At 35.7% G+C, this 14,796-nt stretch overlaps 1 protein-coding gene across 11 annotated transcripts in view; it reads left to right on the top strand.

The window, feature by feature from the left end:
• CFAP20DC (CFAP20 domain containing) overlaps window positions 1-14,796 on the top strand; it is a 287,059-nt gene that overhangs the window by 166,496 nt on the left and 105,767 nt on the right. For 3 of the 11 annotated variants that reach the window (XM_082639696.1, XM_082639689.1, XM_082639693.1), the window contains 5 exons: window positions 5,964-6,100; window positions 6,775-6,937; window positions 8,550-8,666; window positions 9,815-9,937; window positions 12,302-12,636. In XM_082639696.1, the coding sequence (XP_082495822.1) occupies window positions 5,964-6,100; window positions 6,775-6,937; window positions 8,550-8,666; window positions 9,815-9,937; window positions 12,302-12,636 (875 nt within the window). Of the gene's footprint in view, window positions 1-5,963; window positions 6,101-6,774; window positions 6,938-8,549; window positions 8,667-9,814; window positions 9,938-12,301; window positions 12,637-14,796 lie in introns of those variants that run through there. The other 8 variants (XM_082639698.1, XM_082639694.1, XM_082639695.1 and 5 more) reach the window with 8 other exon arrangements.

Raw genomic sequence — 14,796 nt, forward strand, 5'->3', positions numbered from 1 at the left:
CACTTCATTTTGTCCCTCCTCTGCTTCCACCACCACTTTCTTCCCTCTGGAAAAGATTATTACAGAATTATATCCCATTCTTGATTCCTCAGGAACCCCATTAGTCTTCATCAAATACATTAATTATCATATTCATAAAGTTCTCATACTTATCCATATAATCACTATTAGACCCACTTTTCACATAGCAAAACAAAAGTTTTTAATTAGATAGCTTTACAAAACTGCACAGAGAATAAATAGTGGACAAGGAAAGAATCCCCTGCAATGCCCTCCTGGCCCACCAAAGGCAGTATCATGTGTGGTGAAAAGAGGGCAGGCACAAAGAGGCCTTGGGCATTTGGGTTCTGAGACCCTGCTCTGAGTGGACAGATCTCTAAACATCATGAGCCTCAGTTTCTTCATCTGTAGAGGTGGAATAATATCACACAAAGTGACTGGAAATTTCATAGAGATCATGTACACATCATCATACCCGTCATCCTTTAGATCTCAGATTGAATGTCATTTCCCTCACCCTAAGGACTAGATACCAGCCCCCTGTTAAACACACTTTGAACCTTCCCTTCATAGCTCTTACCACAGTTGTAATCATGTAGTTATTTATGACTTCCTTGCTGTAATATCTGTCTTCCCCGTGAGACCCGGAGTGCCTTGGTGGAGGTGATGTGTCCACCTTATTCCCTATCTTATTCAGTACTTAGAGCAGTGGCTGCCCAGACTAGGTGCCCAATCACTAATGAAAGAATGTGTGAATGAAGGGATAAATGATTGTGAATGGACTTCATAAACTGTTAAATGCTATTCAAGATGGAAGGTATTAATACCATATTTACTAAGCATTTACTCCCTACTAAGCACAGTATTTAGCATGTTACATGCATTGTTTCATATAATCTAACAAAAATGCCTTGACTTAAGTACTATTATTATCTCAATCTTATGGATGAAGAAAGTGAAGCTTAGAAAGTTTAAATACCTTGTCTAAAATAATATTGCTCTACTAGATCAGTCTTTTTTGTGTTTTTGACATTCCTTATAACAATGCATATATGATAAAATAAAAATTAATCCAATTCAAAATATGGATTCTGGTAGCAGGTTTAATTTTGATTCGATTATTAGATAATAGATGTAAGTCTTGAGCATGACCCCTGAATGATTAGAGTTGAAAATTCAGCAGGTTTTTCTGGTTAAACTTTGAAAACCTTGCAAACTTAAATGACTATAATAGTTAGAACATTGTACCTTGAGACAAAAATGAATGTTTATTATTCTAAAAGACAATTAGAGAGTAGACCCTCAGGTTTTATAATCTAACTACAAAGGCTGTACCCCTCAGTAAAATAGCAAAATAATTAATGGTAACATCTCTGACCTATACCCAGTTCATTTTCCACAAACTCAAGAAAATGAAATGCCTAGAGCATGACTTTAATCAAATCTTGATTTTTAACCTTATATTATATATATTGATATCAGGTCTTAAAAGAACTCCTTTTAGAATTCAAAAGGCATGCATTTCTGCTTGTAGTTTTCTTTCATTAAGATTTTTCTCATTATAGAAACTTTGTCCCTTTTACTTTTTATTTTAGAAACCAAAGGTCTAAGTTACTTTTCCTTGTAGGTTTTAATTAGGACCATATTATCGTGGATACATAGCATGATACATGTTTATAGACATAATTATGACAATATGATTATAAACAGAATTATTAAAGTGAAACAGACTTTAAGAATGTGTATGTGTTAATTGTGCTAATAGTTTAAAAAGCCCTGCTAATTAAAGAGATACTAAATAGTGGATTATCGTATACTTTGCTTTGTGAAAAAAGGTATACTAAAATTTGGAAAATTTAAAAAATAGATTTCAATTTAAACACACAGTGGTAGATTGCTCTAAAGAAATCCTATAGTAGATCCTCGTATAAAATACAGAATAACATCTTATTTTCTGTGATTCAAGGAATTACATGGTATCAGGTTTAGTTGTAGCTTTAATAGCCATTGACTATCCAAGAGATAAGTCAATGACTCTTGACTGCTAAGCAAGAAATTCCTCTAAGAAGTTCAAGGTATTTAGGAATTTTCATTTTTTAAATAGCTGTGAACTATTTAATATGTTCATTTTGTTGAAATTATAGCTGGAACTGTGTCAGTATGATTTTTTTAAATACTCCCCCAAAAGTTTTCCTTTTAATCTTTGGTACTGTCCACAATTTTGGTGAGATTTATCCATTGTCTACCATATGCTATGCTGGGCTCAGCAGATGAGTATAAATGCAGTACCAAAAAAATGGTCTTTCTACTCAAAGAAACTTAAATTGTTTGGGGGCAACCTGTATATAGATGAAGAATATGAAAAATCATCAAGGAAACTGACCTAGTACAATGTTTGAACAGAAAGATATGCCCATAAGCCAAATGATTCCTGTGACTGGAAGTTTAAACAAAAAAAAAGAAAAAGGCTTCTATTCTGGTACTGAAAATTCCCATGTAGGCCTATGCCATGTCCCATACATGGTATCCATACGTTTGTTCTCTACATCTGTGTCTCTCTTTCTGCTTTGCAAATAAGTTCATCTGTACCATTTTTCTAGATTCTACATATAAGCGATATTATATAATATTTTTTCTCTTTCTGACTTACTTCACTCTGTATGACAATCTCTAGGTCTATCCACGTCTTTGCAAATGGCACAATTTCATTCCTCTTTATGGCTGAGTAATGTTCCACTGTATATATGTACCACATCTTCTTTATCCATGCCTCTGTTGATGGACATTTAGGTTGCTTCCATGTCCTGGCTATTGTAAATAGTGCTGCAGTGAACATTGGGGTTCATGTAACTTTTTGAATTATGGTTTTCTTTGGGTATATGCCCAGGAGTGGAATTGCTAGGTCATAGGGTAGTTCTATTTTTAGTTTTTTAAGGAACCTCCATACTGTTCTCCATAGTGGCTGTAACAATTTACATTCCCACCAACAGTGCAGGAGGGTACCCTTTTCTCCACACCCTCTCCAGCATTTATTGTTTGTAGATTTTTTGATGATGGTCATTCTGACTGGTATGAGGTGATACCTCATTGTAGTCTTGATTTGCATTTCTCTAATAATTAGTGATGTTGAACAGCTTTTCATGTGCTTCTTGGCAATCTGTATGTCTTCTTTGGAGAAATGTCATTTACGTCTTCTGCCCATTTTTGGATTGAGTTGTTTGTTTTTTTGATATTGAGCTGCAGGAGCTGTTTGTATATTTTGGAGATTCATCCTTTGTCCGTTGCTTTGCTTGCAAATATTTTCTTTCATTCTGAGGGTTATCTTTTCATCTTGTTTATGGTTTCCTTTGCTGTGCCAAAGCTTTTAAGCTTCATTAGGTCCCATTTGTTTATTTTTGTTTTTATTTTCATTACTCTAGAAGGTGGGTCAAAAAGATCTTGCTACAGTTTATATCAAAGTATGTTCTGCCTATGTTTTCCTCTAAGAGTTTTATAGCATCCTGCCTTACATTTAGGTCTTTAATCCATTTTGAGTTTATTTTTGTGTATGGTGTTAGGGAGTGTTCTAATTTCATTCTTTTACATGTAGCTGTCCAGTTTTCCCAGCACCACTTATTGAAGAGACTGTCTTTTCTCCATTGTATAATCTTGCCTCCTTTGTCATAGGTTAGGTGACCATAGGTGGGTTTATCTCTGGGTTTTCTATCCTGTTCCATTGATCTATATTTCTGTTTTTGTGCCAGTACATACTGTTTTTGTGCCAGTACATACTGTCTTTGTGCCAGTACCATACATACTTGTAGCTTTGTAGTATAGCCTGAAGTCAGGGAGCCTGATTCCTCCAGCTCAGTTTTTCTTTCTCAAGATTGATTTGGCTGTTCAGGGTCTTTTGTGATTTTTCACAGAATTAGGTTAAAAGCTTTCTGAGGTAAATTCTACTCATTAGTTCTGATTCTGCCATTTGGACAAATGGAATCACTACCTAATAGGGCTTCAGGAATTTGAAGAAAACTAGAATGGTATTTCTCCCCACCACTTTGCCAGCCACCTTAGATCCTCTGTCCAGCAAAAATTCTTTTTATTTATTTTTTTATTTATTTATTTTTGCGGTACGCGGGCCTCTCACCGCTGCGGCCTCTCCCGTTGTGGAGCACAGGCCCCAGACACGCAGGCTCAGCGGCCATGGCTCACGGGCCTAGCCGCTCCGTGGCCCGTGGGATCCTCCCATACCGGGGCACGAACCCGTGTCCCCTGCATCAGCAGGCAGACTCTCAACCCCTGCACCACCAGGGAAGCCCCAGCAAAAATTCTTTTAGATCAACTCAGCAGTGTAGCCCTTGCCCATGTCTTCAGCTTCATCTATTACAAACACAGAAACAGACCCCCCACAACACCTATATACCCACTCAGATTACTTCCACTCAGATCTAAATGTTGGGGCCTTCCTAAGCATGATATGTTTTCACAAACTTTTCTGCCTTTTCTCATGACTGTTACATAGGAATGGTTTTTAATTCCACCACTTATAAAATTACAGCTCTCTAGCGGAAGCGAATGAGACCAACTAGCTAACCATAGGAATTTTTTTCAGGAGAACAGATCAGACAAGAAGTTGCCAGTAGCTCATATATGTCCAGAACTGTAGGACAAATTTAGACTTACTCAGGGCCAACATTGTAATATTCAAGTTGGTCCTGTCTTGCAAGCAGGACATGGCAGAAGGTTTTCTAGGCTGTGGGCCATGTTCTGAGTTAAAAGCCGTCACTCTCACCTGCTGTTTTAGTCAGAGAAGGCTGCCTGCACTCACACAGAACTCCACAGTCCTAGTCCACTCAGGAGTTCCTTGGGCATCCCTCCGTATGGTCTTTCAGAGACTCGGGCTTCTTTCGTCTAGTGGCTCCTCTGGGAGCCTTGAAGTCCTCCGCTGGATCTTTTGCATCTTGTCAAGAGATGAGGGAGGAGAGAGCATGGGGATTATGCAGGAAGTTTTAGGAGCAGGAGATGGTTTACATTTCACATATTCCACTTCTCTTGTTCCATTAACCAGAACTCAGTTACATGACCCATACAACTGCAAGGAAGGCTCGGAAATGTAATTTAGCTGTGTGCCCAGAAGGAAAAGGCAGCAGGGTTTGGTGAGCACACCTTCCTTATCCTTGAGGTGATACCAGTTTGCTCTCTTTCTCCCCAAAACCTTCAGTGATTCCCTGTTGCCTACCGAATTTAGAACAGGCTCTTAGCGACCCGAGCCTACCCTTCCAGCTAAACTGGTGATTTCATTATTCCCCAAGCATACCTTACCCTTTCACTCTTCCATGCCTTTATTCAGGCACTTTCTTCTGCCTTGGGCACCCTACATCTCTTATTCTTGAAATCTTATCAGTCATTCAAGGTCCATTCAAGAAGTCACTCTTCATTCCCACTGGTCTGCCTTATGTTTTAGTTACCTGTTTACTTGTACCATCACCTCCCTCCAGACTCCCTGAGGGCAAGCAATGTGTCTTATCCATTTTGCATCACTGACAACCTCTAGGAAGTGCCTGGGAGTGCTCAATGAAATATTTGTTCAGTGGAGTTAGTTTTATTTAAATTATTTCCTTAAAGAGAAAATGCAGTGTATTTTTCAGTAGCTTTCCTTTCTTTTCTCTTTTTCTATGAGGAAAAACGTTTGTGGTAGTGGTTCTCAGATGATATTGAGCACAAGAACCACTTGGGAGTTAATCTTAACCACTTGTTAAGATTGTAGATTTCTGTTGCCCCCCCCCACAAGATTCTAATTCTATAGATCTGATGTGGGACCCCAGTATCTGCATTTTTATAAGTGCCCTGGGAGCGTGGGAGAGTTAAAGCAGGGGAGGATTCACGTCATATGACCCCTAGATTGTACTTTCAGAAATATTGCAACATGGTGTGTGTCATTACGCCCATTAATGGACTACTATTCCCTTCCTTTACCAAAACAGATCAGTTCATTAACAGAGGAACAGGTAGCATGCGGAGCGGTAAAAATCAAGATGTTTGTCATATTGCCTTTGGATCCAAAGTTCTTGGACCACCTCCACTCTCTGGCAGAAGAAATAACATGAGGATATTCAGTGAGGTAGGAGCAAGGTTTGAACAGCTTATCTAAGCATGGATGGCATGGGAAGGGACGGGATTTTTCCCAATGCAGAGGGGAAAAAAAGAGGGAGAGCGACTACATGCCAAAAACAGAGGGCTTGAATAAATTTGGAACAGAAATTCTGGATTTTAAAAGACCTCAAAACTGTTTTCTTTTCGTCATGTCAACGCAATTAACATTTCTGAGCATTCTTTTCATTAAATATGTGCACAAAACTTAAAGGCAAATATATGTGAGCACATTTTGTGGTCTCCTTCAAAAAGGAGTTGGATCATCACCAGACACCTTATAATGAACAGATTCTCAAATGTTTTTTTTTTTATTTTTAATTTCCTCTGAATTTCTGACATACACAGTGTTTTTCATTTCAACTCCTCCCTACTAAAGATGGACTGTAGCAAATGAGCACATTTTAATTTATGTGTCTATGAGATTTGGTTGTCTTCTGTTTTACCTTACATTATATTTATCTCCTATTTCTTTCTAATTTTCTACCATAATTTCCCTCTCCACCAACTTTTTAATCTTCTCATTTCCTCTAGTTCTTTTTTACCTCACTATTTGTCCAGCTATTATTTCTTCTATGTAGATTCTACAAGAAATAAATGTAATTCCTATATTTTAAAATATAGATTAATTCCTTTTCCTTATAGACAGTAAGATCTGTTGGGTCCAAAAATAACCAATCGTGCCAGCAGTCTACAGTAGAGAAGTGTGTTAACAGGGCAGAAATGTCCACCTTGCTGTTATCTGAGTCTGAGGCACAAGGAGATAAAGAAAATATTGGCCACATAAAGCAGACTATACCTATTCATGGTAAGAATGATGCATAAAGATTGATAGCTAGTGAAAACAGTGAGAAATGTTAAGATAAATCCATAGTTATATTCTTGACTAGATCTTAAGTCCAGAGAATTATCATTTAAAAATGAAAATGGTGGTGGATATTGAAATATGTTTAGAATTCTTATACCATATATTATCTTCTGGAACCTGTCATTCTGTTTATTCTGTTATTTTACATTGCTGTAGTACCCTGTATTTTTACTTTCTGATAACAGTGAGAAAATAGTATAGTATCCTATTATTGCTATGTCTTGGAAACCCCATGTACATTTTAAGTGTTCTTAGTTTTACCTTTTAATTAATCTCTTCCATTTGTAAAGTGCTCTTTATTTTCTCTCATTGGTACAAAAACAACCCTGTTGGTGAAGAAAACTTTTATCCCGTTCTATAGATTGAGAGTTCAGGGCTAAGAGAGTAAGTGATTTGCAATTCGTAATCACTGGAAAGAATTGAGACCAGAACCCAAGGCCTACCACTCCCTGTCAGTTTGTCCACTTTAACTGGTCTGACTTTTGTGAACATTGAAAAGGGGAGGCATTTGTGTTCATTTGATTTGATTTAGAAATTAACGATCACTGTTAGAGACTCTGTCTCCCATGGAGTGTAAAACTGAGATAAGGAAATCAATAACATAGATACTCAGTCCCAGTTTTACCACTGTCTGTGAGACCTTAATCAAGTCTCTTAAACCCTATGAGCCTCAGTTTCCCCATCTGTAAACGGGGATACAATTACTACTAGCACTAGTGGTGGAAAGAAACAACAGCTGCCTCAGAGGTCAGTATGAGGGCTCAGTGAGAACAGCCAGTCAAGCACATCATACTGTGCCAAGAATTTAAATGTTCAGGAAATATCAAATGCTGCTCTGAATATTATTGTTATTATTGTTACAGAATTAAATTACACTTAAGAATTCTTCAAGATTGATCTCAGTTCTGCAGGGTTCTTTTGGAAACTACCCTCTAAGCTCTTGTTGAATCAAACTTAAATCTTTTAAAGGAAAAAATAATTTTTCTGTATTGGCTGTCAATTTCATTTTAAAATATTTTTTAATATAGCATGTTGCAAGATTGACATTAACCTAATTACTTGTAGCTCTCTATATGGTTATATTACATGAATAAAATGTATTAATAGTTGGTTTTTTCTTTAACACCTTTATTAGAGTATAATTGCTTTACAATGGTGTGTTAGTTTCTGCTGTATAACAAAGAGAATCAGCTATACGTATACATATATCCCCATATCTCCTCCCTCTTGCGTCTCCCTCCCACCCTCCCTATCCCACCCCTCTAGGTGGTCACAAAGCACCAAGCTGATCTCCCTGTGCTATGCGGCTCCTTCCCACCAGCTCTCTATTTTACATTTGGTAATGAAAGCCTGATACAATTCTAATATTGGAATAGAAATAAACACCTATTTCCTATAAAGGAATAAGTTGTGTTTTTTATACAGCTTTACATTTTGTCAAAATGATTCGTGAACATTCTCATTATAGCTATAATTATATTTACTGAGTTATTTCAAACTATATAGTACTTTCTGTTCTGGCTTTTTGTTCTTTGATATGAAAATGTACCAGCCAATCTGCATATTATGCATCCACATCCCCCTCAAGAACCATCAGCCGATAAGAATAATAACAGGAGAAGATTACAGTTAAAAAGAACCAGCAGAGAAAGGACAGAGACACCCAGCGGTATGGTACTAATTCAATACTATCTTATATCTGTATATTATTCAGAGCAATGGAATCTCTCTCTGCAGGTTGTAAATTTCCAGGGATTATGAACCAATTCATTTAAAATATAAATATCTGTTCTACAAGGATTATGGAAATCAAATTTTTTACAAAAGAATTGCTCTAGAGCCCTAACAGATATTTGTTGGATTAAATAGACAGTACCACAAAAATAAAGGACTTCCTACTTCTACTCTCAAAGGCTGAATAAGCTTAAATTATTGATTTTTTTTAATGGCCCAAGTTTGATAGAAGTTCCTGCCTGCAGACTTCACTAAAATTGAACTTAACTCATAATTTTTCATTTTTCATTTATCTCTCCTCTTTTTAAATTGGGCCCTTTCTAGATTGTTTTTTACATTTGCTGTCTCTCCTTTTGGACTCCTTGCCATCTACTGTAATGTAGGTTAAAGTTTCAACTCTTTGTAACCAGTAAAGCATTAGAGAAATATAGTTGGCTATTATAGTTATTGCTTAAAATATTAGATTTGAGGCATGTATGTATAGATTTGTATACACATGCATTAGTCTATCCTGAATCAAGCCCAGAATGTATCATGTACACATCTGTTAGCATAATTTCTCAAAAACGTAGATTTCTTGGTAGGCCAAAATTCTGCTTGCTAGGTTTCATGTTATTATTATAAAATAGTAGATAGAAAAATTACTTCTGCAATAATGCCTGTATCCATTTTTCTTAAGGTGCTGAAAGAAAGAATTTCATTTAAAAGAGTTGAGTTTAGTAAAAATTGTAATTTAAAGAAAACACACTCCATTTTATATGGAACCAAAGTAAAAACTATAGGACCTTTTAAAAATTACATGGGTTTTGGAATTCCTTTTATTGCATATTGTAAAACTTAAATTTAAAATGTCCCCATGCAAATATCAAGGAATTTTAAGATGAACCTCTACAAAAATGCAGCTGATTTCATCTTAAAATACTCTCCTGAAAAAGAAAAAAACTGCATATAATCTGTATTGTCACCTCTTACTTGCTTTTCAATAATCAAATAGAAAAGTATACCACAGTACCATTCCTCAAAAATTAATGTATATATATATCAAAAGAAGTAATATAGAGGAAAATATTTATTCCATTAAAGGCACTTCTTCAGGAAATAACAGAAATGAACATAAAGCAACAACTGTCCTCACCACTGTGTCCCAACAGAGAACAGAGACATTGAACCCCAGCTCTCCAGCACCCCAGCCTCCTGATCAAGCAGGTTAGCATCTTTATTATACCGTAATTGCTAATGATTAATAAAATATAAATATGTTAAATATTTCAAACCCGGTCATTTTGAAAAGTCATGATGCAGTCACTTGCTAGAATATATCATTTTTTTCAATCTCTTTTTAACCCCAATTTTATGTCAGACTTTAATGGATGAAGGAGTATTTTTATTTTCATGTTTTAATGCACAAGTGGTCCTGTTCAGAATGAAAGTTTAAAACTTTGAGGTTTTCATATAACATTGTCACCCTCCCCAAAGATTATCTATTGTTGCACTTCTCCAATCCTCTTTATAATGGAGACGATTGGAGTGTAGAGCATTGAACCCATCAACATATCTTGCCTAGCAGGTGTGTGGTACTTTTACAAAGGCAAATTGTTTTTGAGCTAGGGAAAAAGGAAAATAAATGAAAATCGTTTGTAGGTTGTCAGTCTTATTTATGCAGTGTTGAAGCCTTCATTAAAATGTTAGGCGCAATTAGTGTCTCTAGCATAAATCTGACTGTGTAGAAAAACTAATTAGATGTTTAGGTGATCATTCTTGCATTTATCTTGTTTGCTGCAATATTGTGATTACACAGTAATTTACATATTTTCCTAAGAAAACACACCAAATTATTCATTACAATTGATATGGAAATACTTGAGGTAAAACTACAAATTCCAAAGAAGCATGTGGTAGTGAGATAATTAGAGTTCTTTTGGTGTGAGAACACTTCTTTTACTTTGACTTTTTGACAGTTAATAATATGTTTGGTGCTAGGTCATACAAGTTGTTTAATTGCATAATGAAGATTCCCAGGATCTTTTCCTCCTATTTTCTTTACGTATCCTTGTATGTAATGCAACACATTGGTTTTTATAATCGTGTTCAAGGTTTACTAAAGCACCTACTGTGTTCACAAAGCACCTACTAGGTGCTTAGCACCGGGCAAAAGTTTGCTGTCCAAAAGAGGACAACCCAGTGAATCTATTCATTTCACCTGCCCACAGCTAACACCGACTCAGGACCCTCCACATTTTCTGTGTATGTGGTCAGATTGGGTATTGATATATTCAACCTGTTATTGACCATTTGCCTACAGAAAATATGAAAGCCTTGTCCCTAATAGATTTTCTCTAAGAAATGTATATTTATTGCCCTTTTTATAGGCAAGTTATGTTATATAATCATAGCCTTAGGTTAAGAAATAGGTGAATACAGTTGAGAAGAATACAATTTTATTTGTGCCATCAATATAATTTTTATTAAAGGTCTTTTTGTTTGCTTTCTGCTTTTGCTTTTGTAGTGTTAGCTTTCAAGTTTCAAGTGAGCATATCTTAGCTCTTGGTTACTCTTCTTGTGATGATAAATATAATATAATTCAAGAGTCAGGAGTAAAATTACCACGTCTACATTGTGGTTCTGCAGAACATGAATTCTTATAAGATTTTCACCATTGACACAATGCAGCAAAAAATAAATTAAAAAAAAAAAAGGACTAAGTTGAGAAAATGCTCAGCTTTTCCTGCTGCCATTCTAAAGAAGAAAGTAAGCCTGCTTTTAATAATGTTTATTATAGAGTTTTGTTTTTTCCAGGTCATAGAATTATAAAGTCTGTTTCAATGTTGAATAAAGATTAAAACTTTTTAAAGTTTTGATAAAAATGTATCTCAGTTGTAGTATATAGTATTTTTAAAGAAAACAATGTGCAAAAAGATTTTCATATCAAAACATTCTCTCCTAAAATTAAATTAAAATTAAACGTAAAGGTCCTTTTCACCAGCAGAATTCACCAGTCACATTAACAAATATTTCTGTGAATTTGCTATTGACAAGTCTAGTCAGTCTAATCTATGAATTGTCCTATACCGATGAGTAGCATGGAGAGGGAAAGACTGTCAGCCTTTTCGTGGTTTTCCTCTCCTCCATGTTTTATAATCTGAACAAGGCCCAGATACTTTGTTTAAAGAGCTTGTAAAGTACTCTGTCCCCCTGAAATTAAAAGAAATTAGTAACTCAAACCCTTTTAAATTTGGAAGATTTTCCCCCTCTGAAATACCAAATTAATGAGGCTGTGCTATAAAGAACTTGCTGCAAGACAGGTGATAATTATTTCAGACTTACAAATTTCCTGGCCAGTGTTTCGACTCAGATGGAGAGGAAGTACAAATGAGTTGCCCGTATCTATAAGCACTATCTGTGGGTTAAATGTTTAGCAGGTTACAAGATGGTGGATAAATTGCCTTCCTTGGCTTTTGCATTATTTGATAAATCTCTGTTTCAACAACAAGGGATGTTAACCTAACTACCTGCCTAAAATAACACTTATGGAACACTGCTCTAATTTTTGTCATCTTTTGCAAATGTCAGATGAGTGGATATTTCCTGAAAATGATGACCACAACCCCCATTTGGCCTCCAGCATGCAGTCTCTACTTCTGGACGAAAACTCCTGCAACACCTCACACCTGTGGCTAGAAGCCAGCAAGAAAAATGAACATGACCAGCAGACAGAGGAAACCCAGATTGTTCCAAAGGATATTTTCACTTTTTCATCAAGACCACGATCAGCACCTCATGGAAAGACTCAGAATATGTCCCCAGAGGGGTGCCCATTTATTTTGGATCTAAAAGAGGATACCAGTGTAACAAGGAGAGACACCCAATTGGAGGATGATTTTTATGGTGGTGATAGCACCGAAGAGGTACATTGCTTGATGAGTGAAATAGTTCTAAGGCACAGTTTATTGTCTCCAACTGAGCACTAAAACTAGTTGAAATGAAAGAGGGGAAGTCAACTGCTATTTATAAAAATGCAGCAGATTGCAGTGTTAGTCAACAGTTGCCTCAGATTGTTATGGTAACTCTAAATTGCTGCCTTTTTTATTAACAGTCAGCCATTTTCATTTTTAATTATGGAAACCAGTTTTTGGTTTGATTTTCTTTTTTCATTTTAATCTTTGCCTCACAGAGTGAGAAATAATATGCAGTTTAGTTATATGATAGCATGTCCAGTAAAATATTGAGAACACATTGTTCTAGATCTCTGGGGAAATTGTGTTGCAGTTGCTAAGCATTCTGAATTGACACTTTTCTGGCTTCCTAACTCCCCTGCCATCTTTTAACCTTAGACCTATTAGGACTCATTATTTTCCATATGGTTCCAGAATTTCAAGAGTTGTGCCAATTAAAGTTTAAGTAATGAATCATGAATTAGTTCTGGGACTTGCCTTACAGGAGGTTTTCTGTTTGCAGTTATTTAGAATACAACTATATCTCATAAATCAGTAAATTCATAAAAAGTTTTTTAATAACTAATTAAATATCAAACTGAATGTAGTTCTGAAACATTTATTTAAAACTTAATATAAAAAAAACTTAATATAACTCTTTTTCCCCATATGAAATGAATTTGTGAAATTCCTTTAGCATTGTTCTTTAATAATAGGCATTTATATCTTCTAGAAAAAATAATTATCTTAAAAGCAGATTATAGTTAAGTTATGGTTTAGTGAAATTATACAAATCATTTATATGTAGAAATTATAGAAATAATCAGAAAAACTTTTTTTGTATGCTTACAAAACTTTTTTTTAACAACTGTATCTGATTAAGAATACCCCTTTCAACAGTGGGATATAGATTAAGTCCACAGCTCCTACCTTCAGAGCCAGTTGAGAATATGGTGAGATTGTTCAGGCAGTAATTATGGTTTTTTGCAACTTTTAATGAGTTTCTGTAGCAAAGTGCATGGGGAAATCCTTTTTTATAACCTCCTTACTTCTGAGTGTGATGAAACTATCAGTCATACCAAACATAAACCTACTACAAACCCCTTTATGCATAAATGCATAAACAGTACATTTTAAATGTGCTGTGAACAACTTTATCCCTTTCACCCTACATAAAATTAAGCTATAAAACTGTAAAATGAATATGTCTTCAGCATCTAGTATTGCCCCCAACCCAGCTGTCAATTCTTATACAGTATTAATTGGCTAATCTGATAAATCATACCATTTTGTTAATGGGGTAGGCCCATCCCCTTCCCATGTGCACAGCTTACCTAACTCAAAAGAATTACTGTGATAGGGGCGATGTCATGGAAGGTAGGAAATAATAGTTCTCTGGAAAACTTTGAGGGAAGTATTATGTAGAAACAGCCCTTTAAATAACACCCCATGAGGAACTTACCTCTCCACCTATATGAAGGGAGAGCCTTGAGAAGAAGCAATAGAGCTTTATGGGAAAATGAAGAATACTAGTTCTGAATATTTTAATTTGCTATCACTTTATGAGCTTTCTTTTGCTACTAGCTACTCTACTTCTGACATCCTTCAATATTTATTGTGCAGACATGTACTTGTTACCAACTACATGAAATTGAAAATTAATTTATCATGCATTTTTCAAAGCTCTGATTGGCATAGCTCTCTGGTCACCCCTGTGCCAAGACCATCAGAATATGGCTTGCGTCTGTAGTGGGACGATATCATTGCTAACACCTGCCCTGGCCCACCTTTAGTCAGAGCCTACTAAGAGTGGCAGCCAGAGAGGGGGCAGAAGCCTTGCCATGTTATGCAAGCTTTGAGGTTTGCTGTTAGAGGCAATAACAAGATACAAACTAAAATACAGATGACTAACAGAAGTGCTAGGCTATATTTAAACAAGTTCTAGAATTTGTAATGATCCCTTTTTTATCAAATTGGTTTTTTGGGAGCTTTTTGTAAATTCTTTTTCTGTAGGATTATTTCTCCCATTTATTATATGTCAAAGGGAAATTAGATTACATATTTTATTTTATTTATTTTTTAAGAATAAGTTTTAATTTAATTTGTCAAAATTACAAAACACTTCCTTTGTTT

The sequence above is a fragment of the Mesoplodon mirus genome (genome assembly GCF_964341445.2).
Source record: "Mesoplodon mirus genome assembly, chromosome: 12".
Classification (NCBI taxonomy): Eukaryota; Metazoa; Chordata; class Mammalia; order Artiodactyla; family Ziphiidae; genus Mesoplodon; species Mesoplodon mirus.